Raw genomic sequence first — 23,639 nt, 5'->3', positions numbered from 1 at the left:
TATGAAAAATAACCACACGTTTACTAAGAATGTCTGGGTCACCCTATTAAGAAATCATCATCAGTCACCTTTACAGTCTATGACAGTGATACAGGATTTCCTCTGTGGATAAGATAGGTTTAAGTATATAGACATAAATATATCATTTTTTGATGTTACTGTATTAAGTAGTTTACTTGAAAACTAAATCAGAATATGGTCTTAATTCAAACTCTGTAAAATTCACCATATAAAAAATATATCAGGTATCAATACATTAAAAATTAAGTCTGTCTAAATAAATGTATCAGAATAACTGACTGGTGATTCTTTTTCTTCAATTTCTCTTAGATGCGTGTCATTAAATATTCTGTACCAATAATTACATTACTGTACATTTTGTATAAGGTAAGACATTTTTGTCTCAATGTTTTGGCTTTTTTTTTTAGTTGCATGGAGTTTTCCATTTCTCATAAAGGGGTTTTGTTTTGTAAATATTTACATACAACATTTGTAGCTGAATTTTAACGTTTAGGATAGGCTACCTGAAGTTTAAGTACTTTTATGCTTATGAAGTTCTATGTAAAGGATCAGTTTGGTTCATTTGTTCCAAACTAGTTTTTCCTAGATATAAATGTTCATCTGATTGTATGTGTAAGTTACCAGGTTACCTAAATGCATAGTTTATGGAAATGTAAGTTGCCTAGTTTGGTTTTAACAGAAGTGCAGGTAAGATACGTATAGTTAAATTGAGTAATTATTCATTGTAGGCACAAAAATGATCATTCTGCTCTTCCTCATCACCTATATTCTAAAGTACAGCATTATTAAACTAGTCAAGTACTTACATTATCTTCATTCTGTCTCAGAAACAAATTAAAATGGTCAAACATTCAAATGGATATGCCCAAGACATACTTAAAATAGTAACTTGTATGAGATTATTAGTCTGTTAGTCATGTCAGTGGGATTTAGAACATTCATTTAATGAGCAGAACTCTTTTTAAATCTGTATTTACAAAGACCAAAAAATCAGAAGCTACTTTGATAGAGAAGTTATTTATGCAATATTTAGTGTGAGGTGAGAATATTTCTGTTAGCTTACCTTCAGAGAAAGTCAAGGCAGTAGTGAAGCTTAACAGTTATGAAAACTGCTAATAGAGTTCACTCTGGAAGTCCATTCACTCTTTTAAACAGTGAAACGAGAACTCAGAAAAGACTATTTTTGTAGCAAAGTTATACTGATGTATTCCACTTAAATTTTCTTATTATTCTGATAGAGGGCTTTCTAGGATTGTTTTTCCCCGTTGGTATGCTGGTTAGAGAAATCATTTACCATTTTCATCATCTCTGAAAATGATAGAAATAACGCTATTTCTTTTGACATGGGTGATGCCAAGAGCATGACATTCTAATAGATAGTCTAATGTGACAGAACAACTAGGAATAATTTTCCTCCCACTCTTTATGAGCAGATGTGAAGTTCCTAAGTCTTGACAGATTCAATTCTGAAGTCAACATAAGTCACTGATTTTCATGTGCTTTGGATCAGTCATTAGTTATGCTCAGTCTGCCTGAAAGGCATCACTTTTGTGTTTCCTCTAAATGTAGGAAGTAACTTTTACTGACAGAACTTTTTTCAAACCTTTCAGTGGGAATAAAGAAATGCATCAGCTCTCAGCATTTTATTGTCTTCAGTCTGTTCTTGCAATTCAGCTACCAGAGATTCAAGTGAATATATCTGTTTGTGTCTTTTCTGCACATCTGTGGAAGTTAGTGACCCTGCAGGAAAGGATCGTGCTTGGCAGGCAAATAAGGCTTGTCACCAGGTTCTCTGGCAGTGGTCAGAATAAACATTATTACTAAGAGAGATCCAGGAAGTATTCATTGCTTCTGTGAGAATATGTTTATATATTCTCTTTCTGAAACCTTCAGAAAAAAACTGTTAGTGCAAGTAGATTTTGGTAGCAGAGTCTTGCTTATCTCTGTCCTTTCCAGATAAGAATTAATCTGTTCATACACAGTGACTGCCCAGATTGCTTACCACAAAGTTAACTGGTCATCATGGCTAGTTTTCTTAATCTAGTAGTAGGGCAGTTTTGTATTTCATTACCTGGTATGGTTCCATTTGTCAGAAGAACTATTCTTTATGGCTGTTTCTCAAAATAGTTGTTTTATGGGATTATTAACCTAATCCTGAATAAGCTAATGAAAGCCTCTTTTGAGGCATGTGGTTAATACAGTCCAAAATACATCAGTTGAACAGTAATTTATGAGATACAGCTGCAGCTACAGTGTTGGCTGTGTTTCAGGTACAGTATGTTTTGAGACCTGGAAGATGCTTATATTTCTGTTTACACAGGTTTTCTTCATAGGTGTAACATAGACATTATTTAGATCAAGTGCTGAAGTATTTCTGTGTACTTCAGCTATGCTGCAGGTAACACAACACTTACATAATGCAGCACGAAACATTGCTTATGTTTCATTTCATGTGCTTTATAAAAGGTAGGTTTCAGTTGTATCTGTGTCTGTTGCATTCAAGTTCTCGATAGAGTAATACCCATCAATTTGTGTCTATATATCTGTCATTCTTAAATGAATTCTTGGTATGTAAAATCAGTTCCCTAGCTTCAGCAAGTCTCTACTTCCTGGTTTTGCCAAGTAATCTTGATTAGTAAACCTCTCTTCATATAATTTCTCAAACTGCATTGTTATCTTCATATGGCCAAGTCCTTTTGCTCCAAAAATACACATTTATTGCAGCACATAGTGTAGCTTATACCAGTGATCTGAGCAATCTTCAGCTGTACTGAAGAGCTCCTTATATGTACTTATGTGTTTATGCTCTAAACGTTTTTAAGCTTGACAGTCTGTAAAAAAAAAGGCAAAAGAATATGACATGTTTAGTTCTATTTGTAATACCTAATCCTTTTTCTCTAAGGAGACTCTTCATTTTCTTTCCTAGGCCAACAGTAGCTATAAATAATGTAGCAGTACTTGCTTTTCATATAGAGGCCAAAGGATTAATGCTTGTACTTTTTGAATTCAAAATATGTGTCCTTGTGTCTGAGAAGTACTGGACTCTCATAATCACCAGTAGACTGTTCAGTACCTCCAAATTTGTAGTTAGCACAATAGTCTAGTTCCAGACTTTGTAGCTCGAATGAAAGAGATAAGTTGATTGAGGGGGAAAGCTGCAAGCTTTTAAAAATGTCTGGTCTGTTGTCACAGCCATTGAGTTAAAAATAGCCAAGTGTATATTCTCAATATATCTATTTAGGGGTAGTAACTATTAAGAAATCAAAGTACACTGACATTCCAAAGCACACCAATAATGAACTGGATGACATCATGATAATAAATAAGAGGGATATCAAATGTGGAAGAGAAAGCCAGTATCTTTCTACAGTATAGAGACTTGGGATAATGTTTTCACTCACTAAAGATTTCATTTTCTTCCTGAAAGTTGAAAATTATCTTAGGTCCACCAAGAAGCTAGGATAGGGGAGCAAACACCTAAATCTCCTAATAATTTTATTTATATCTATGGCTGCGATATCAAGTTTAGAGTTCCATTTACTTTTAGGTCTTAGTGATATTTTTCAATGGATAATTCCATACCTTAGGAAAAATATTACCTGTTATCAGTTCAGAGTATGCCACCTTTCTATTTTCTAGGCTTTCTTTTTTGTTTTGATGTAAGTCATATTACCCTTTCTTATGTAAGTGTTTTTATTAAGCCTTTTGGAAATAGCAAGTCCTTTAGATTTTTCCAGTCCAGAACAAATGCCCTGTGTGGCTAACCTGACAGCAGGCTCCTTTCCTGAAAATTTGGCTACTTTGGAATTCCCTTTTTAAATTCAGTAGTAGTAAGCTTCTCTATCAAAAATTTCATTCAATGAAAACTGCTTATACTCACTCAAAAGTGTCAGTGGTATGACATGGTGACTTGAAAAACCTATATACATTACTTAATGCCATGTAGTGATCCCAGCATTCAGATGGTAGTCCGGTGTCATGAAACACTCAGTAGAATGCAGGGCAGCTCTGAAGAATGATCTAGAAGCAGAGTTCATTTCTTTTTCGTCTCTGTGCTGAAGAATTCCAAGCTCTCAAAGTGCTTAGCTATTCAGGGTAGTTTAGTAATGGAAAGGAGAACTTCTAATTCATTAAGAGACTTCACAATCTCATTTCACAACTGCTTCATTTGTGTACTAATCTCTGGAGAGAGCTTCTGAAAAGCAGAAATGTGTCTGTTGGAATATTACTGTTGCAGTACTGCCCTATCTTTTAGATGCTTCTCGGTCTACCCGCCAGTATTACCTTAACAAATGTAGCAAGTAAACAGTTAAACTGAAAAGTATCTTAATTGGTCCAATTACATCTTCTCTCCAGTCCTCCTACATAATTACAGTTCTAGTGAAAGAATGCCTATTTTTGCTAAGTAGCTCAGCAGCTCCACATTCAAAATTTCTTCTGAACTCTTGGATAGATATTATCTAAATTAGATGGTTTATGGCTTTTTGGATTATCAGGTGGGTTTTCTTACACTTTTTCCTGTGACATTTCATTTTGCAAGCCAGCAGTCCTTATCTAAGAAAGCAGGTTTGCAGGAGGTTTCACCACAACACCTCTGTTAGGTTTAGTGTTATCTCTCTTAATTGCTCCCTTTTGCCCTTACATATACATTAACTTAAATAAACAAGAAACCCTTAAGTAAATCTTTGTTCTGTTATGTTTTTTGGAGGAGGAATAAGCTTTTCAGAATCAATTGCAATCCTTATTTCTCTCCTGCAGGTTTGATTTATGTATTCTTCAGTAAGTTTTGAAATGCCACCCCCCAATATTCTATTGGATGTTGCTATTCAGTTTTGCTTTTCTTTTTCATTCAGTGGTTCTCTTTTAAGTCCAACTTCTGAAATGCCATTAATGGAATAGCACATCTGGTGATTTTAACTTCTGATATAGATTTCCTGCTTTTTGGGGGTTTGGCAGTTGCCTTTCCAAGGTGAATGCTAATTCCTGGGGCATTTCCTTCTCCTGTAATCATAAGCATTATTTGATATCTTGGCTGTTAGGGTGATAGGTTGGACTGGATGATTTTGGAGGTCTCTTCCAACCTGGTTGATTCTATGAGTAAAGATTCTATGATTAATATTGAACTGTTAAAGGATGCCTCTTTATCTTGTTATCTTTGTCTTAAAAGTTTAAACATTAACATTCATCCCGTTCTCTGCAGCAGTTGTATGGTGGTAACTTTTGGGTTCCCATTGATTTTAAGAGTTGTATCTTAACTGATCTTAACTAATACAGTTCTGAATACTTCACTCCAGCAAGTTGTGCATCTGAAGAAAGCTGTTCTCAGGACCACCACAAGTGATTAATTCTGTTGCTTCTGGTCATCTGGAAGGACCTGCAGGTCTCAAGCTCTGAACCTGTGTTTTCTTTCTGCAATGACTGCCACCTATTCCCCTATAAGAAGGGTAGATATGCTTGTGCCTTGCAGCTCCTTCATGAGCTGGGCAAGATTACTTACCAGCTAAGAAGAAATGCATTTCAACATCCAGAACTTGTTTTGTTCATTATGTCTTCAGTTTGTTTTATTTTGTTTTCATTATAGTTCTGGCCAGGAATAATGGATGAACTGTCAGAGCTGAGAGAATTCTATGACCCAGACACTGTGGAGCTGATGAACTGGATTAAGTAAGAGGATTTTTTCTCCATTTAAGTTAAATGCTATTTGTGTAGATCTAATGTTCTTAGTTATAGTGTTCTCCTTATTTGTCAGAGCTCATCAGTGAACTCTGGTGACCCATGGAGATAGTTAAGGATGAATGGCTATCAAGAGATTAGCAATTAAGGGCTGTGGAGAGCAGCTATGTGCAGAGTCCCCCAGACTTGCTCTGATGCGGTTCAGTGTCTTGGTGCTGTATTGCATATGCATCAGGGAACCTGTTGACTCCATTTGCTTCCATAAGCACATACAGCTTCCTCAGCTGAAAGGTGTAAGCTTGGAGATGTCACACTTCTTCCATCATACTATAACAACTTCTTCCCATGAATAGATCAGTGCGGTGAAATAATTTTACCTCTACCCCACCAACCTGGTGTTCTATTGGTTTTCAACTTTTTTAAATTATAAAGCTTGTTCCAGGGTTGGAAAATTTGTACTCCACAGTTTCTTTCACTGAAAAATAATACTCATGAAAAGTAATTTGACCCTGTCTTCTAAACTGTAAACAAAATGTTTTTAATTGAACTTGATCTTTTCATGGCTAAGCATAAGTGCAGAGTCCTAAGCTAATCATTCAAACCCTGCATCATCACTTCTGCTTTCTCACAGAGTATAGAAAGGTATATTTTAAGTGGAAACAGTTTGGAATATTGCATGTAGAAGATCTTGAGAAAAAGGGACAGGATATTCCCTGGAGGACTGTGAATTTAAGGGATATGTTCTCTATTAACATACAGAAACCACTAGAACTTTCAGTTTAAGTTTTGAACAGAGATGTTCTTGGCACTTTTATTTATTTGGAACTTTGACAAAGACTTTTTTCCTCCAGAACATGAAACTGGAAGAAATCATTCTGAAAGTAAACCTAAATTTTACAACATTTAACATTGGTCTATTTGAAGTACTTCCTTGGAGTTCTGTGTTGTGTTTTTATATGGAATGAACCTCAGTGAAACCAGTTGCCCAGCCTATTCTACCCACAGCAACATATTTACACTCCATAGTGTTGTGTTTCTCTAATCTATAACCTAGAAGTGGTAATTTAGAAATAAAATTTGTTACAAGCCTTCACTGACTTGTTTTGAAGGCAGGCCCTGGGTTTTTTCCATCATTTAGAATCTTTGCCACCATATTGACACTTCTTTGTGACTAATGTTTACAAGCCAGTTCCATTTAGCACTCTTGTTTTATTAAAAGATGGTAAATGTCTGATAGTTCAGGTCTCCTGTGTACAATATATGGAGTTATATATAGATTTACACATAAAATATGCATGTGGAGTTATTCCTAGCCATGAACTGGATTTGACTGGATCCGATGAGAATAATTTTTCATGCTCCTAGTGCTGAGAATGCTAAAGTGGTGCTTGTCCTCTTTTCATTTTAAGTCACAACAGACAATTACAGGGGGAAATTTTCTACTTAGAATTTATTGTGTACAGAAATACTATTCCTGCAAAGAAGATTTAATTATCTATGCTTTAAATACAAGTCAACAAAACTTATGCTAAGTTTCTCAAAGTAGGACAGATTTTCTTAAGTTTTGATGTGTAAGAAAAAATAATTTACTAACACTTGACAGTTCTGTTGTAGTTAATGATCTGTCAGGGCTGGTGTCAGGAACTAATCATTCATTATTAAAATTTGGTATGAGAAACTAATTTGTCATGTAGAGCAGTGAGATGGGAATAACTCATCTGTCTTGAAATCTCTCCACAACAAGAAAACCCTTCTGTCTCCTTAGATCTAAATGTGCAATAACATGCCCAAATATACAATCTGAATGATAGCCAGCTACTAGTCTGTCCACTGTGAAGTGTTGCAGATGTATTTTTTACTCTTCCACACACTAAAATTGCCATAGTGTTTTCAGGAAGAGATAGTGCTTTATATCCTTAACAGTGAAGTACTGCTTAGTATTGGACTGCATTTGTTGCAGAGCAGAATTTTTTGCATATTCCAGTCTCCTGCTTTTTAACTACCAACAAAGTCACCTTCTTAGTTTTTTGGGTTTGGTTGGTTTTTTTTCCTTAAAAAAAAGTCAAGAAGTCCTGCCAGTAACCCAGGGATAGTTCACAGCTGTGTTCCCAGATGGGAGGTATATTAAAAATCTTAGTTTTGGTCTTTCTCCCTAAGACAACAGGAACAACATGCTCATTTGTGAGATGGGGAAGAATATCAGTAGAATGAGCAAATCAATAGCGTGAACTTCCCTACTCTGTTTACTTCTGGTAAGTGTTAAAGAAGCAATGTCTTCTGCCTTTAAAGGGGAAACCTGTCTAGATGTGTGGAATATTTCATAAGCAGTTACCAAAAGTCATAGAAACTAAGAAATCTCAGACAATAGCCAAAACAGTCATCTGAGACTGAGATTTGGCAGAGCATAACTGTATGCATTTGAATCAGGTGTGGGGGATAAGCAGGCAAATTTTTATGTTAGTGGAAACCTCACACATTTCCCTAAAGCTCCTAAAGTTACCAAACTGGAATACCCATGTTTTAATGCTAGTTCTTTCATTTAGTCATTTATATGAATGGCTGTATTTCAGTTTCAAGCCAGCTTTACATTTTAACTTAAAACTTCCCACTCTTACTTGTATGCTTGATTTTCGAGGGTAATCACACTGAAGTCAACACATGTTCCAGACTTTAAAGGCAATGTTACACTTTCTACTTTTTTATTATTATTATTATTGTTCTTAAATTCTTGGGCTTATTCTGTGTCATTCACTGATTCATCAGTAAAATTCAAGCATAAAATTGCTAGTGCCTGAGAATGAGGTTTATACCAACTGTGTAGGTACACTCCTTTATGTGAACAAAGTATGCATGCAGAAAATTGAGGCTGGGACTAGAAAAAAAAATGCATCTTGTTGCTCTTTCTCTGTGGCTATCATTCTCCATTTTTGCAATTTTCAGTCTTTCCAAACCAGAGGGAAAAAAAAGAACCATGACACTTTGACTGAATGTGCTTTACTGCCTATCATTTGCAGCTAAACCTGAGATATTTTTGGATAGCATTCTGCAAATAAAAATTATTTAAAATAAAGGGAAAAAAGAACACTTAACATGGCATATTTGAGAATCCCTTTTCAGAATCTGCTTTTCTCAAACCCCTCTGCTTTGTATGCTTGTATCACACCAGGTACTAGTAAAGGAATAATCTGGGATTTGTCAGGTTTTATGGTTTTGAAAGTCAACTACCATGTTCAACTTTAGAGGACTTTTAATAGGTTTATTTCTAATGATGTAACCTATAATTGCAATGTTGGCCATTTCTGTAAGACATCCTTAAAACAAACTCACAATAATTCCTCGGCAGCTTAAGAGAAAGAATTGTTGCCACTTTTAGAGTCTGTGCCAGTAGTTTCCTGTAAATCCCTTCTATTTTTAAAGAATTATTATTTAGTGTTTATGTAATTCTCTAACTTCTTAAATGTAGGTAAGAAAAACTTCATACAATCTATTATAGTGCTTAGTTTACCCATTAGTTCATCTGTAATTAACTTGTTGAAAGCTTAGAGCTTCAAAAATAAATGAGATTATTTGTTCAAAATGCCATCAGGTCTTCTTGGAATGACATTTAAATTATATAATGTAAATCAGTTTGACCTGTAAGTCCTTGTCATTATGTAGTGACATTTCATACAGAATAAATTGTTTGCAGGTTGGGCAGAGTGGTATGGAGCTTGGCAGAAAGCTATAAAAACAAATTATCCTTTCATTTTATACATCATTTGCTCAGACATTTGTAAACATTGCTTCAGTTTTCTATAATAGAGAAGTATCATTCAGTGGGTCGAAGCACATCAGTTGCTTTGGCTACAGACCACAGCAGTTAGTGTCTGACTCGGGAGTATTAGAGAAAGACACCTGCATCATCCTGGACCTGAAGATTCACAAGTTCACTCTCCTGTCTCCTGCCAGTGGCTCTTTGAGAAGATAAATGCTCAGAAACAGCCACTAGGTGAAGCTAAGATATAATTAAGTAGAGTAGACACTGCATGAAGCTCAGTGTCACCTCCCAATTTCTAAGTGTCTGCAGCAGTGAAATCCAGTGCCAGCTTTTTGTGCTTGGCCTGATAAAGCCTGGGGAGAAGGTGCCTCCAGTAGCTTTAGTGGTAGCATTTGTTGGTCTGGGAGCTATCTGAGCTGGCCCCAGTAAAATGTGGACAGTGATATATCTTAAGCCATATAATTTTCTAGTCCTTCAAATGTGGAAATATGAGTCTCGGGGAAACGTCTGTCATTACCTCGAGTACTGAACTTTGAGCTCCATCCAGGCCCAGATTACTTTTAAGGTATAGGAGGAGGAAGTAGTGCTGGTAAATACCTGATTAATAAGGAGCATGCTCACTTGTATTTCACTTTGTTCTGAAAAGGAGTGCTTTTGGAAAGGGGAGGAACCAAACTCTTCATCTACATTTCTGATAATCATTTTTACCAGTAGGTTATGGAAAAAAAGGGCACCATCACCTTTCTAGCCTTCTTATGTAAGAAAAGAGGCTGCAGGTTGTTTCTTGGTAATGTTTTCTTTTCTTGTGAGTTTGCCTTTGGTACCTGTTGTGGAGGTTTATTTAAAGAAAGTTTGGTTCTGCAAGTTACATCATGTTGAGCTCTTCAGGAATCAGAGGTGCAGGATTTCTGTGTAAGGCCAAGTCAGGAGTTAAGCACTATAAAATTTGAACTAGTCTTGAACAAAGACAAGAGACTTCTCACACTAGAAGTTTCCTGGACCAGGCATAAACACAGAAACATGATGAAGATGCACTGAAAGTCATGGTTTTCGTTTAGGTGTCCTAAATTCTACCAAGTCCCTCTGTGAATCTAGTCCACATTCTTTTCAGCTTAGTCAAAAAGTTCCACTTTCCTGCAGATTCAGGGACAAGTCTTAACTGACAGCCTGTTAGGGCCATTACATTTGCATGTTATTAAATACTAAGACAAAATCACTTCTTGTAATGAAACCTTTACTTCATGACACTTGTGGCTTTGAACGCTTCAAGTACAAAAGAGATTAAATATTTTCAGACTTTGAAATGAAACTGGTTCTATAAACTGATTAGTCTATCAGTAAAGTTAAACTGGCCTATTAAAACTACTATCTCTGTCCTTCCTATGTGAGATTAATGTACCAGTGCAAGAATTTTTAGGAAGAGTTTGTGATTATTAATTCATTTGCTAAGCATAATCTCTTGAAATGCGATAGTAAAATTTAATACTTGTCTCTTAACATTTTCAAGCTGATCATGGAGCTTAAAGAGGACTGAATATATAGCTGCAGTTTCAAAACCTCCTTAAAATGCACCCCAAAGTGCCACAGTTATTTGACTACTATAGGTGCCATATGTGTATGTGTGTGGGTGTTAGGCAACTATTCACATTCCTTTATAATTTAACTTTACCTGATTGCAGGTATGCTTCTCTCTCATTTTACTATGACCATTTTTAATTAGCCTAGTCATAGCGTTCTCTGTACCCTGGCTTTTTGACTTAATCTTTCCCCTACACCCCTCTGTTGTGTCTTTACATGCATTTTACATTGTAAATTTTTTTGGGGGGAAAGGTGAGCAAAAAAATACTTCTTTTTCTATTAAGGGTATTTAAACGATCCTGAGATACCAAGACCTGTTCTTTAGATAACACTGGCTTTGAATTTCAGGTGAGGTCACAGTACCAGTTATTGACAGCATTTATATCTGGCATGTCCTGCATCTACCCCACCCCACTTTTTGCAAAGGGTGTGACTTTTTTCTCCATAATTTTTCTCCCAGTTTTGTCAGAACGGGAGAATTAATGTCATGCATAACAAAATTTTCTTTCCAAGTGAATGGTGAATGTCATGAGAGTAACAAGAAGTTTTAGCACAGATTAAATAATCCATTTTCAGTAGAATACCCTACATATCAGACACTAAGTCACAACGAGTTCCTTGGAATATTAAAAGATAATCAAATGGATATAGAAATTTACAAATATTCAGGATCTATATGAATCCAAGAAGTAGAAGAAATATAGAAGTAGTTTGAAATTTTAAGGATGATGTTTTCCCTACATTTTCTGATAGTGCATAGTACTTCTTTTTATTTGCAGTTAGAGAATTAAGATTTGTCTGCTTCATATTTGAAGAAAGGTGAACAGTTGGCTCACTGAACAGAGGAGAGGCAGAAATATATTTTTGCAGTCTTTTTTTTCCTTCTGATCTATAACAAGCAATGCAAAAATGCTTCTACAGAGACTTCCTCAGACTTATCAATGTTTGTTTAGGTCAAACACTCCAAACACAGCAGTGTTTGCTGGGAGCATGCAGCTATTAGCAGGAGTCAAACTGTGCACTGGACGGACCTTAACTAATCATCCCCATTATGAGGATAAGAATTTGAGAGAGAGAACAAAACAGGTAAGAGTATTCTAATTTTTATCCATAACAATGGCTCCATTCCATGAAAGACATGCAGTCTCTAATGGCAGACAGCAAATGCCATCACATGCTTTCCTCACTGAGCTAACTTACTTTCAGATACAGTTCTAAAGTTTAACTTCTGTGAGGCTCATAGTACTTTGGGCATCTGATAATTCATTTCTGACAGGTGGTTATAAGTCTGAATAACTGTATCTAGGTACTCAAGCTGAGTGAAATGTTTTGGGTATGTTGTTATTACCAGTTCTTCTGCTAGTTTGGCTGTTAAACCCACATGGAGCATTTCTTGATTTACTCGATAGACCTTTCAGGTCCCAGAGTGGCACATAGCATTTTGTACAGATACCACTCCAAGAAGCTCCACATAAAGCTGGGGAGATTGTTTTACACTAACTATTTTTATAGCTTAGACATTCTGAAAGGCCATTCTGCAGACAGCAGCAGGGTCAGTGGTTTTTGTAGTCAGCAACAGTGCTTTTGTGCATTACAGTAGCCGTAACATTAAAACTCTAAAAGACTACTGAATAAAGCATCTATTGTATTTAATTCAAATCACAGAAATTACTGAGCTCAGTTCTTTCCCTGGTTCAAGATAAAGGAACCATGAAAAAGCAAAGAAATAAATACTATTAGTCTGTTTGACAGCTCAGTTTTCTTCTTCCATAGATTTATCAGATATATGCCAAGAGATCTCCTGATGATGTTTACAGGATACTGCGATCCTTTGGCACAGACTATGTGATCCTAGAAGACAGCATTTGTTATGAAAGAAGGCACAGTAGAGGCTGTCGGCTACGTGACTTGCTGGATATAGCTAATGGCCATGTAAGTATTGCATGCATGATCTGTATAGCAAATGCATTCTGCTTAACTTTTTTTTAATAGAATCATGATTTGCAGTAGCCTGGGCTGTGTCAATCACAATCACCCAGTTGAGCATTGCTTGCTTTTCAAGGCATGTGATAATTAAAGGAGGAATTCAGCCTGGGCAAAATAAGCAATCACTTCTGGTGAGCTTCAGGTTAGCAGAACACAAGGAATGCTCCCTTTCAGTGTAAATCATTTCATGGCTTCAATTCCTGCAGGACCAGTGGACTGCTGGAGCACTGCATTTTGTCAGGGGAGTTTTTCAGTATTTCTGGGGCTAAGGTGGAACCATAGCAGACCACATAAGCCAAAGCAGATATGTACCTCTGAGAAATCAGCCTTCTCCATCATCAGGATGATGCTATAAACCTTAACTGCTTCAAGATTATTTTTCTCCCACTTTCAAGCAGTCACTGTTAACACATCTCATCAGCCTGACCCTATGAATGTATCCCTGAGGTTGTTTTTAGTTTCTTGTTATTGCCCGTAACTGTGAATTGACTATAGATATCTCACACATCTGTTCAATTTCATTACAGATCATGGATGGTTTGGGAGACAATGAACCTGATCTGAAACCTTCATTGTATCCTCGCTTCTGTGAGGAAATTAAGAAAAGTCTGCCTTCTTACACCACACACTTCACTAGAGTGTTTCAAAACAAAACATTCCATGTTTACAAACTTGCTAAGCATAAATAACATTTTCAGCCATGGCTTCAAGTTCAGTATTTCAGTGCTAGGATTCACAGTAGACAATGCAGAAGTTTACAAACATAAGGCATTTGTAAAATATTTAACATTGACAGTCTCTTGTTTAATTATTGTGACTTTTTTTTTTTTTTTGTTTGATAACATTCTTGATGATGCCAGCATTTTCATAGATTCATAACCAAATGCTAGCAGGGACCATTTCAGTTAGAAAAGCTGACCTTCTGTATACCTAGGGTATAATAATTTTCCAGTTTAACTGACTGGAAGACATGCAAAATGAGCAGCTTGTATGACCACTGCAGGCCTCTGAAGTTCTGCTCAGCAGTTTGGATTTTTAGCATCAAATGATAGAAATTCAATGAAGGCAGGCCATGCTGCTCCTGTAGGAGTACTGATGACCTTTGTGAATCATGAAAATAGTCACAAAATTTAACTTTTGTCTTACAGTCTGATCCTCTTTGACTGCTCTTTCAGTGCCTCTTTTTTTAATTCTTCAGGAGTGTATGCGGATGTGAGTTTCCAAGTTTGTGAGTGTGACTGCAGAATCAGTGAGTGCAGAATCAGTACACATTTGAAGAGTAAAACAATCATTGTCCAGCATTTTTAGTGATACAGAAACATACTGCTTTGTAACATTAAGCATTCAATGACGGAGTGTAATGTATTTCTAACGAGAGTAAGGGTTGGAGCATGCTTGATACATGTTGCATGTTTGTGTCCTCGTAAAATTCCCAGAACAAACCAAATTTCTCACCTTGAATTCTCAGAAAACTAATTTCTGTATTTGCTTTCTGAACTACAGGGGATGCTTTTCTCCCCATGTGAATTCCAGTAGGCTACCAAAATTGAGCACTGCCAAGCTTACGAAAGAAAAATTCATCTCTAAAATCAGCAAGCAATGTAGGTATTTTAAATATGTTCAAGTATTGGAGCTTTGCTTTAACTTATTTCAGACACAAAGCTATATACTTCAGCACAAAACCATTGTGTCCTTGTTCTTTACCCTCAAAAATGGACTGCAGTTATTTTCATTTATCTTTGAAAATTAAGACAGGCCACAATCCTGAGAATTTTGAGATTTGTTTGTATTCTTTGTCTTTTTACTGGCTAGAACTTTGTCAATTGTGTTGACTTTCTAAATGCTATGTAGATAACACATGGCTTTTTGCTGTGTTTTAGCACTGCTTTGGATTTGTACTGAAATTAGAGATTAAATCTGACTGAAAGTCTTAACAGTACTCTCCGACTTTAATTAGACACCCACCAGGATAGTTTACTTCTTAGAAAAGCAGAACTGTAATAATCAAGTGCCTCTAGGCCAGTGTTGAATTAACATTTGAACACCTATAGGAGTGTTTGTGGCCTGTGCAAAAACTCAGTTATAATAATTGCCACTGCAATTAATTTCTAATGATAGGGAACTTAAAGTGCTACCAATCGCAGATTCCACATTTAATTGAATCAGGATGTGTAATGAGATTAGCTTTCACAACTGAGCTCTGTTCCATTTCCAATGATTTAAGTGTTTTGCCTTTTCAGTTGTGCTAAGGTAAATTACTGAAGAGATGGAGATGGTTATGTCACATGGTCAATTTTATATTCAGTAAATACTCATCAAACAGTGTTCAACTTCCTTCTGCATTTTCATTCTAACACAAAAGGAAAGTGTGTTTTAATCAGACAGTATTTAAATCAAACATTGACAGTAGCTAGGTTGTTAAACTGAGCAGCTGAAACTCCTGAGTAATTTCTAGCTTGTATCCCTTAATGAGGTTGGAGACCACTGCAGTTTAACATAATACAATAATAAAACATTTTAATCAGTATTAAAACTTTAATTAGGCTGTAATGATGCATGCTTGTTCTTGCTGAAAGCATGGGTCAGTGAATTCCTCAATGAGTGCCTTACAGTAATTGAAAACAAGCACACGTAAGGTGAAGTATGTCTCAGCTGTATTGTCCTATTTTAAAATGTGGTTGTATCTTTATTTGAAGGTGCAGTGACTGTCCTCTGACTGAAATGAGATAGCTCATTTTCAGAATTTACTTGCAAGTAATGTTGAGACCAAGAAGCCCTGACCATAACAGTAATGATTTTTAAACAGACTTTTTTTAAAAGCACCATCTCTGATGTTGCCAAAGGAGAATTGTAAACTTTTTGTAAGGACTATAAAGGGCAAAAAAAATTTTGTTTGCTTTTGTCCTTTTTCTTTCAACAATGTTTTAAAAACTACTGTTGGTCTTGGGAAAGCATAACTGATGCAGAACCACCACAGTAACCTACTTTCTTTGTGCCACACAAACCTCTCCCAAAGAAGCACACCAGACATTTTAAGTATTAGATACAAAGCTTGCTCACCTATTGCCATTCAGTCTTCAAAGCCCAGCCAGCTTGTGGCACTTTTAAGGAGCAGTTCCTGTGGCAGAAAGATGTAATGCTGAAGGACAGGATGTATTTCATGGCCATGTGGTGCAGAATCCAAAAGACTGGTCTCCTTAAAGCAGTAAGATAGAAATGCCAAGGAACAAAGTCCCTTAGTTGCTCAGGAGAAAGCAGCACACACCAACACAGCATTTGGAGAGAGGAAGCAACTGCTTCTCTGTCCCTCATTTAAAGGCTTGCCTGCTAGAGCAAAGCATGCTGGAGAAGGCTGGAGCAGTGGTGAGTAATCAGTGCTGGCTGAGGTGTGGGGCTGTGTTTCCTGATCAGCTGTGGGCTGTAAGAGTCTACGACTTCTAGGAAGTAGGTGGTGTATTAGTTGCTGGTAATTGTTTTCTCTATTTCCTGTGTCCTTGTTGTCTTATTTGCATTAAGAATGTGACTTTTTTTTTTTAACAACTACCTGTTCCTGAGCTGTGTCATCCCAATGCACCTTATTTCCAAGTGGTTGCTGTGGCATCACTGTTTCATTGTATAAAGTATGATCCAGCCCCGGGGAACAGCCCTTGTGGCAATGCATTTACTGGTCTTGCAAAGGGTTAGCAATGAGAATGTCACCATCATGACTTGTGTATGCTGCCTGTTGTCTGTAAGGCCTTCTAAGGGGTGCATTACTGATGGAATTGTGGTATGAATTATGGAGCTCTTTTAGATTGCAGAGACAAGATGTTATCAAGTAGCCAGAGTGTTTTTAGGGGAGAAAAGCCTTTGAGATCCGTATTTTCATTACTTGTCTCCATGTTCTGCCGGTGAGGTCTAACATAGTTCTTTTATAATACGTTGTTGTAAAGAGATGTAATGACTCTTGTATACTAAATAAATTGTGTCGTTTGAATAACAGGTTTTGGTTGCTTTTATCTTGGGATGGACTGAGGAAGGAGCAGCTTCACTTCAGTCCGTAAGGAGGAAAGTAAAGTTTTGACTTTCCTCAAGCTTGTCCGTTGCATATAGCAGTAACTCTGAATCATCTTTGTATTTTAACAGCTTGCTGGACCTCTCTGTTACAAATTAAAGGTGTGTTGGTCATGATTTTCCCCATCACTAGACTGAGGCATTTTTCCCATTTAAGTAAGTACCATTTGCTTTGACCATTAGGGTTCTGCTCGTTTTTGCATTGTAGCTCAAGCTTTAGCATTCTTAATCAATGAAGCAAAGCACATATTACCAAGTCTTGTATTTGAACCAGGATGTCCTGACATAAGTAAGCTTTTAGAAGTCTTGGTGTTAGTGTGGCAGGGACAAGCAGGATGTGCACAGCTGTACCTACAACTGCCTGGCATGTCTTTTTCTCAGTTGTGATGCCAGAGTGCAGTCACTTTATGTGTGGTACTGCTCTCAAAGGGAGGTTGGAGGAAGTTTTGTCAAGTGATGTAAGCTGGTTAATTAAATCCCCAGGAACTGGCCATGGTTTTTAGCATTTCTTTTACATAAGAAAATGCTCGAGTTTCTTCTGTTCACCTAATCCTGCTCCTTTTGCAGCCAATGTCTCCCTTCTGAACGTGCTAGTACAAGCCACTAGGTCAAACCTAAGGACAATCAGCTTTCACATGGCTTGGCTACATGTTATGTGCTTGGAATGTTGTTTAAAATAGGGAAAACCACCAAGATTAATGTACTTGACAGGCAGACGGATTAAATACTAATATCCATATGATTACTTAAATTTCAGACCTTTACAAATATTTTATACTAAATAAAATGTTCTTGCTACATGTTTAAAGAACGTGGAAGAAGATTACTGAAAGAACCAGATTACTGAAAATCCTACTACCTAGGGACCCAGTGATTTTTCTTATTATTACTGTTATTCCCTCTTTTTTTTTTCCCACCCTCCTCACCCCTTGCAGAACTGTCTGTTGTCAAGCCAGCTGTTCTAGTCTGGAATGGTGGTACTGCTATGCTGCAATAAGCTTTTTTGTAGAGGTACTGAAGTGTTTGTGTGTAGAAGTGCAGAACAAGTGAAGATAGAAGGTGAGCAATTGCACAGTAATTAGAAGAGCAGCATGTAAATTAAGTGGATTAATTAGTAATCCTTAGAAGGATGAAAAGTAGTTTTTAATAGAGCATGACAGCTGCAGGTATGTCCTATTACTGAGACTGTATCTACATGAGGTCCTTTAGCAGTTTTGAAAATGTTGTCTAAGCTTTTATGCTGGACATGCTGTAAGATGTATGGCTAACTGCAGTTGCAGGAGCAGCATCAAGTTGTGGTTGTTACTCTATGTTTCCTTAAACATCAGTGCCATAGCTGTAATAGGGGAAAAAGCAGTGGTAGAGCAGCAGCTTCAGGATGGCTTCCAAGTTTCCTATTTGGGATTGGTCATAGGAGACATCTCAACCTCAGCAACTCTGCAGCTGTGACTGCACAACCCATCTGCCTCTGTGCTCTCAGTTACCAGGCTACAGAACAATAGTGAATTGTCACAATTTTTTTCCCAGATGTAATGTGTTTTAACTGACACATTTAAAGCAAAGCCCCACAAACACCCCTGCCAACAGCATTCCGTTGTAAACCTCAATTTGATATACATGTGGGAATTGTTATACTATGGGTAACACAACTTGGGTGATTCTAATGAATATAAAACTAAGAAGTTCTTCCTTCTTAGATTAATTGTCTGCCTGTTGCAAAAACCACAACCATGCAATAGGCAAAAAGCCTGTGGGTGTCTGAAAAACAACCTGGTCTGTGGCCCCAGCCAGCTGCAGCCGTCTGAACCCCAAAATGGTAACGTCTTGTGAGTGTGTAGAGCTTGAGTCGACACCTTGGTGAGAACCAACTGCTGCTTCTTTTGGCTTTTCAGGCAGAACAGCTTGCATGACTTGTGGCTGTGGATGTAGCTGATCAAAGCTGAGAAATAATTCTGCAGGGTCCAACCTTAAGTATATGGAAGGAAGAGACCTTAAATATGTGTAAGAAAGTTTATTATCCGAGTATGGTGCCTTAGATACACATGACACTGTACAAGCAAATAAAAGTAGTCCTTACCCCAAGGAACTTAACATACAAGCAAATTAAAATAAAACCAGACAAAATGGGAGCATATCCATAGCTATGGAAAGAACACAAATTATGCAGACAAAATTACTGCTATTTGGTCTTTGTATAATACATTTACTTCATTTTCAATGTCCTGTTCATTTCTGCTACGATCATGAAGCACAGAAGCTAACATACCTGACTTGTAAACACTGCAAGGCAGTGTAGTCTGAGTTTCCTCACAGCTAATCAAATTACAAAATCAAAGACTTTATATGACCTGTGACTCAAAACCAAGGCATGGGGGAAAACAGCATTTAGCTCTTCCAGATGAAAATGCTACATCTGCAGCATGTAGCCACTGGCTGTTGGCATGCTTCCAGTTTTCCCAAGTGTGTCCCAAAAGCACAGAAGAACAAGATACTGCAAGGATGTTTCATTTGGAAAAGGTACAAATTCATCTTGCCAGCAGACTACATTGACCTATTTATGTGTTTTTTTAATATATGTGTGTGTGTGTATATATATATGTATGTATATATTTAAGTTACAGGCAGACTTGCCAAAACAAGCTACTGATGTAACTGTAAGGAAAACAGTTTTAATGTCTCTTCTAACAGACTGGTTTGTTTTCTTTTAATGAGTTATCTTAGATCTATATTTTATTCCTATTTTCAGCTGATGAGATTAAATGCAATTTATGTATTTTAATACAGAAACAGCACAAAATAAGATTATGTTCTTGCTGCACTTTACTCCATTCATATATCCAAGAAGTGGCAATTTTTTTTTAATCAGCATTAATTTTATGGGATCTCCTTTCCAACTATAGTCAAGGTTAGGCAAAGACATTCAGAACACTAGCTGGACCTTTTCCAGGCCTTTTAAGTTAAAGCATAATATTCCTCCCTCTGCAACTTGCTGCTGCTTTTCCCTGTGTTTCTCTGTCCCCAGCTTATTATGATTCTCTACTAAAATGTATCTGAGGGAGGCCTATATTGTTACATGCTGTCATTAATTCATGGACTTTAGAAAGAGTAATGCCTTCAAATCAAGCTTTTGGCAGGGTTTTGTTTATCACAGGATTTTAATTGGATACACCAAAGACCTTCAGTCTTCTGTAGCCTAAAAACCCAAGGAGTTCTGACAATATCCAAGGGATGTTGGGTTTTTCCTTAATTGAAAATGCATCTGTATTCCCAGTCAGCTTTTCCTGGAAAGACATTACTTGGCTACACAAGTAGTTGGTCACTGCTTCTATAGTCTGCAGCCCCTCAAACCTCATTCTTGCAATGCCTCTACAAAAGGAGGTCTAGAAAAACATGAGGGACAGGAATACAGATAGAGGTGGTTCAGGCTGGTCCATAGTAGCCCATTAGGAATGAGAGACTAGTGAACTGTGGCAGTGACCTCTGAGGTTAGACTCCTAGAAAACCTGACCTTCTAATTACTGAACTGCAAGCAGATGACTTACATTGTGCCTAAATTCAGTTTCTCCATTTAAATGACAGCATAAATGTACTTCCTTAAGTTACAACTAAAGATCACTGTCCATGCTGCTGTAGTCCTTTACCTCTCAGCTTTACTGCATTCAGGGAGTAGGTGCTGCAACAGGCTCAGTAAGAGACACAACATAGCTATAATGTGACATTGAGCCAATGTGCTTTTTGTCTTCAGCTAAGTGCTAAAGCTCCTACTGGAAACAGAACACACAGCATGCTTCATGTTTTGAGCACCATCTTAGATTATGTGCATAGGATCTCTCAAAGAGTCCATTAGTTACCAAAAACCCCATGTTTACTTCTTAAACACTGTATGTGAATGGCTGAGTACCCCAAGTTCTCCCTTTATTCTTCCCAGTAAGTTTGTTAGCCCCAAATGTAAATATCCAGAATGCCCCACGATAAGCAAAGCGTGGCTCAGTCGTGGGAATCTGACTGCCTACCATAATAGGGGGGAAAAAAAGGAGTGGGGGAGTAGATAGCAGAAGCATGAAAACCTGTCCTCCACCCCTGCTTCCAAAACTTCTAAAATAGTAGACCTGGTGATCTACAGGTGTTCTGCATTTACATGTGAGTACAGTTCACTTAGTTTCTCAAACTTTGGTCCCCACTCTCTGATGTCATCATATACAATACCCTCATCCAGTCCAGAGGAGCTCAGGGTACTCAGACTGCCAGCAACTGAGCCTTCTCCTTCGGTGCAGAAAACCTGCAGTGAGTCTTGGGGCACAGCCTGGGGATGATGGTCGGCATCTCTGACAACATCTGACAAGTACTGACCAAAGTCTGTGCTAGTAAAAGAGGTTGCTGTAGTCACTGACATCTTGGTCTGCTCCGGCACGCCTGGGGATGCATCGCTAAAGAAACTGCTGAGGTTTGTTGCTTTTTCTTTCTTCATGTGGAGGGAATAGGCTGGGCTGGTTTGGATAGACACCTGCAGTTCTGCGATGTTGTATGCATCCTGGGGTGAGAAACCATTCACAGAAGGTTAATATTCTCCTTAGCCCCTAAAATTTCCCATTTTAGTGGAAATAAAGAAGGAACAATGCCAAAGCAGTTTGGTTGGTGTGAACATAAAAAGGACTGGTTTGTTCAGCCAGCTCTGCCTCCTACAGTGCACTTAAAGCCAAACCCACTAAGCAGAAGAGAATGCATGGGCAACAGCCGCGCAGCCTGCACTACTACAGTGAGGTTCACAATACAGTCTAATTTATTACTGTAAGCTGAATTTAAATGACAGCAAAAGCCCCAGACTTAGTTCTGAAATTCAGATCTGAATATTTTATCATCATTAAACACCGATGCCAAGGCTGGCAACAAAGGTGAGAAAAGATATTCACAAACAGCATGTTAAAGGAAACCTTTCTGCATTAGTACTTCAAACATCTACTGTTAAAAGTTTCTGCTAAAGTTCTGTTAGTCTGTGGAAGAAAGCTAGTTGTGTTAACTGGAAAGGGCATGACTAGGCAAGCCAAATAACTACCTATTACCAAAAACATAATTAAAAACAGTTCTCCTCCTTGTGCAGAAGCACTTAATGGTGTCCACGCTGCAGGTCTTGAAGTTCAACTTCTGTCAGTAAAGCTACCAACACCATACGTGTTAATTGAATTAACTGATCAAAGTCTTTACACCAGCTGAAAGCAAGGAAAGTGTTGTCCTACAGCATCCTTCACCTTCCTTCACCTTCCCACATTCCAGAGGTCTAGAAAAACATGAGGGACAGGAATACAGATAGAGATGGTTCAGGCTGGTCCACAGTAGCCCATTAGGAATGAGAGACTCTAGTGAACTGTGGCATTTGCCACTGGAATTCTTAGCTAGTGACCTCTGAGGTTAGACTCCTAGAAAACCTGGCCTTTTAATTACTGAACTGCAAGCAGATGACTTACATTGTGCCTAAATTCAGTTTCTGCATTTAAATGACAGCATAAATGTATTTCCCTAAGTTACAACTAAAGATCACTGTCCATGCTGCTGTAGTCCTTTACCTCTCAGCTTTACTGCATTCAGGGAGTAGGTGCTGCAACAGGCTCAGTAAGAGACACAACATAGCTATAATGTGACATTGAGCCAATGTGCTTTTTATCTTCAGCCAAGTGATAAAGCTCCTACTGGAAACAACACACAGCATTCTCGCTTCATGTTTTGAGCACCATCTTAGATTATGTGCATAGGATCTCTCAAATAGTTTCTCTGGATTTACAGGCCAAAGAAAGCTGCTGACAGGCTGAGAGAGAATTCATTAGGGCAAACAAGTAATTATTTGTATTGCTTATGCTATTCATCTGAATAGCAGCCACCAATGACACAGCTTTCAAAGCAGCACTTTCCAGAAGATTACATTGATTCTCTCACATAACCATTTTCCAACAGATTAACCTAGGTGATCTTGGAGAGTTTTGCTGAATTTCAGTCAGGGACAGAGAACTGCTTTAAAAGCAAGAAGCCATGCAAGTGGCAGAAGAGGTTTGTGACAGGACTGTAACACCACGTAGCTGCTTATTTCTATTCATCCAGAGGCTAAGCACTGTTAGTGATGAGCAATGTGAGACCTACAGTGCAGCTGTCTATCTTAGACATGTTCTAAGTAAGCGCAAGCTACAGTATGATCTCGCAGTGAGCATCTTACAGTGGCGTGGCAACCCTTACTGGTGACCCTTTCAGGAAAGGTGAAGAAAGATGGTAACTTTTCATAGAGGAAATTTAAATGGGAATTTGTCCAAATACAGATTTGAGAATCATCTCCTTGCTGAACTGGGTGCTATTAAAATCATCCTTCACTGCTGTTAGTTGTTCATTACAATAACACTTCTGATTATAGCCCATCCCTGGTCAGCAGCTACAAAGCCCAGTCGATCCTTGCCTCTAGCTTCAGAGTTAGCTTTTAACAACACCTGGTGTTTTGATGTGTTAGACATACACTCAACAGTACACAAAGTTAGTACAATTGTAATGGACTCATAATTCCTCTGAGGACAATTTTACTTATTTCAGGTGC

The 23,639-nt window shown here is 37.6% G+C and overlaps 2 protein-coding genes and 1 long non-coding RNA gene across 12 annotated transcripts in view; 1 reads left to right on the top strand and 2 right to left on the bottom strand.

Annotated features, from left to right (window-relative positions):
- The window catches only part of LOC135184464 (uncharacterized), a 29,158-nt gene extending 13,001 nt beyond the window's left edge, over positions 1-16,157 (bottom strand). For both annotated transcript variants that reach the window (XR_010306039.1, XR_010306038.1), the window contains exon 1: positions 16,076-16,157. This is a non-coding gene — a long non-coding RNA (uncharacterized LOC135184464). The remainder of the gene's footprint in view (positions 1-16,075) is intronic.
- The window catches only part of DPY19L3 (dpy-19 like C-mannosyltransferase 3), a 48,920-nt gene that overhangs the window by 18,830 nt on the left and 6,451 nt on the right, over positions 1-23,639 (top strand). For 3 of the 9 annotated variants that reach the window (XM_064160262.1, XM_064160263.1, XM_064160264.1), the window contains 5 exons: positions 331-387; positions 5,603-5,685; positions 11,983-12,115; positions 12,803-12,961; positions 13,543-16,994. In XM_064160262.1, the coding sequence (XP_064016332.1) occupies positions 331-387; positions 5,603-5,685; positions 11,983-12,115; positions 12,803-12,961; positions 13,543-13,704 (594 nt within the window). In that variant the 3' untranslated portion in view covers positions 13,705-16,994. The other 6 variants (XR_010306033.1, XR_010306035.1, XR_010306032.1 and 3 more) reach the window with 6 other exon arrangements.
- Positions 19,065-23,639, bottom strand: part of LOC135184463 (neural-cadherin-like) — a 63,392-nt gene continuing 58,817 nt past the window's right edge. Inside the window, exons 33-34 of the mRNA XM_064160266.1 lie at positions 20,607-21,599; positions 19,065-20,576 (exon numbers count right to left, since the gene is read on the bottom strand). Of these exons, the coding sequence (XP_064016336.1) occupies positions 21,186-21,599 (414 nt within the window). The 3' untranslated portion in view covers positions 19,065-20,576; positions 20,607-21,185. The remainder of the gene's footprint in view (positions 20,577-20,606; positions 21,600-23,639) is intronic.

This window comes from Pogoniulus pusillus, chromosome 20 (assembly GCF_015220805.1).
Source record: "Pogoniulus pusillus isolate bPogPus1 chromosome 20, bPogPus1.pri, whole genome shotgun sequence".
NCBI classification, from domain to species: domain Eukaryota; kingdom Metazoa; phylum Chordata; class Aves; order Piciformes; family Lybiidae; genus Pogoniulus; species Pogoniulus pusillus.
The sequence above is the reverse complement of the archived record's forward strand: the minus strand, read 5'-3'. Positions and strand labels throughout refer to the sequence as shown.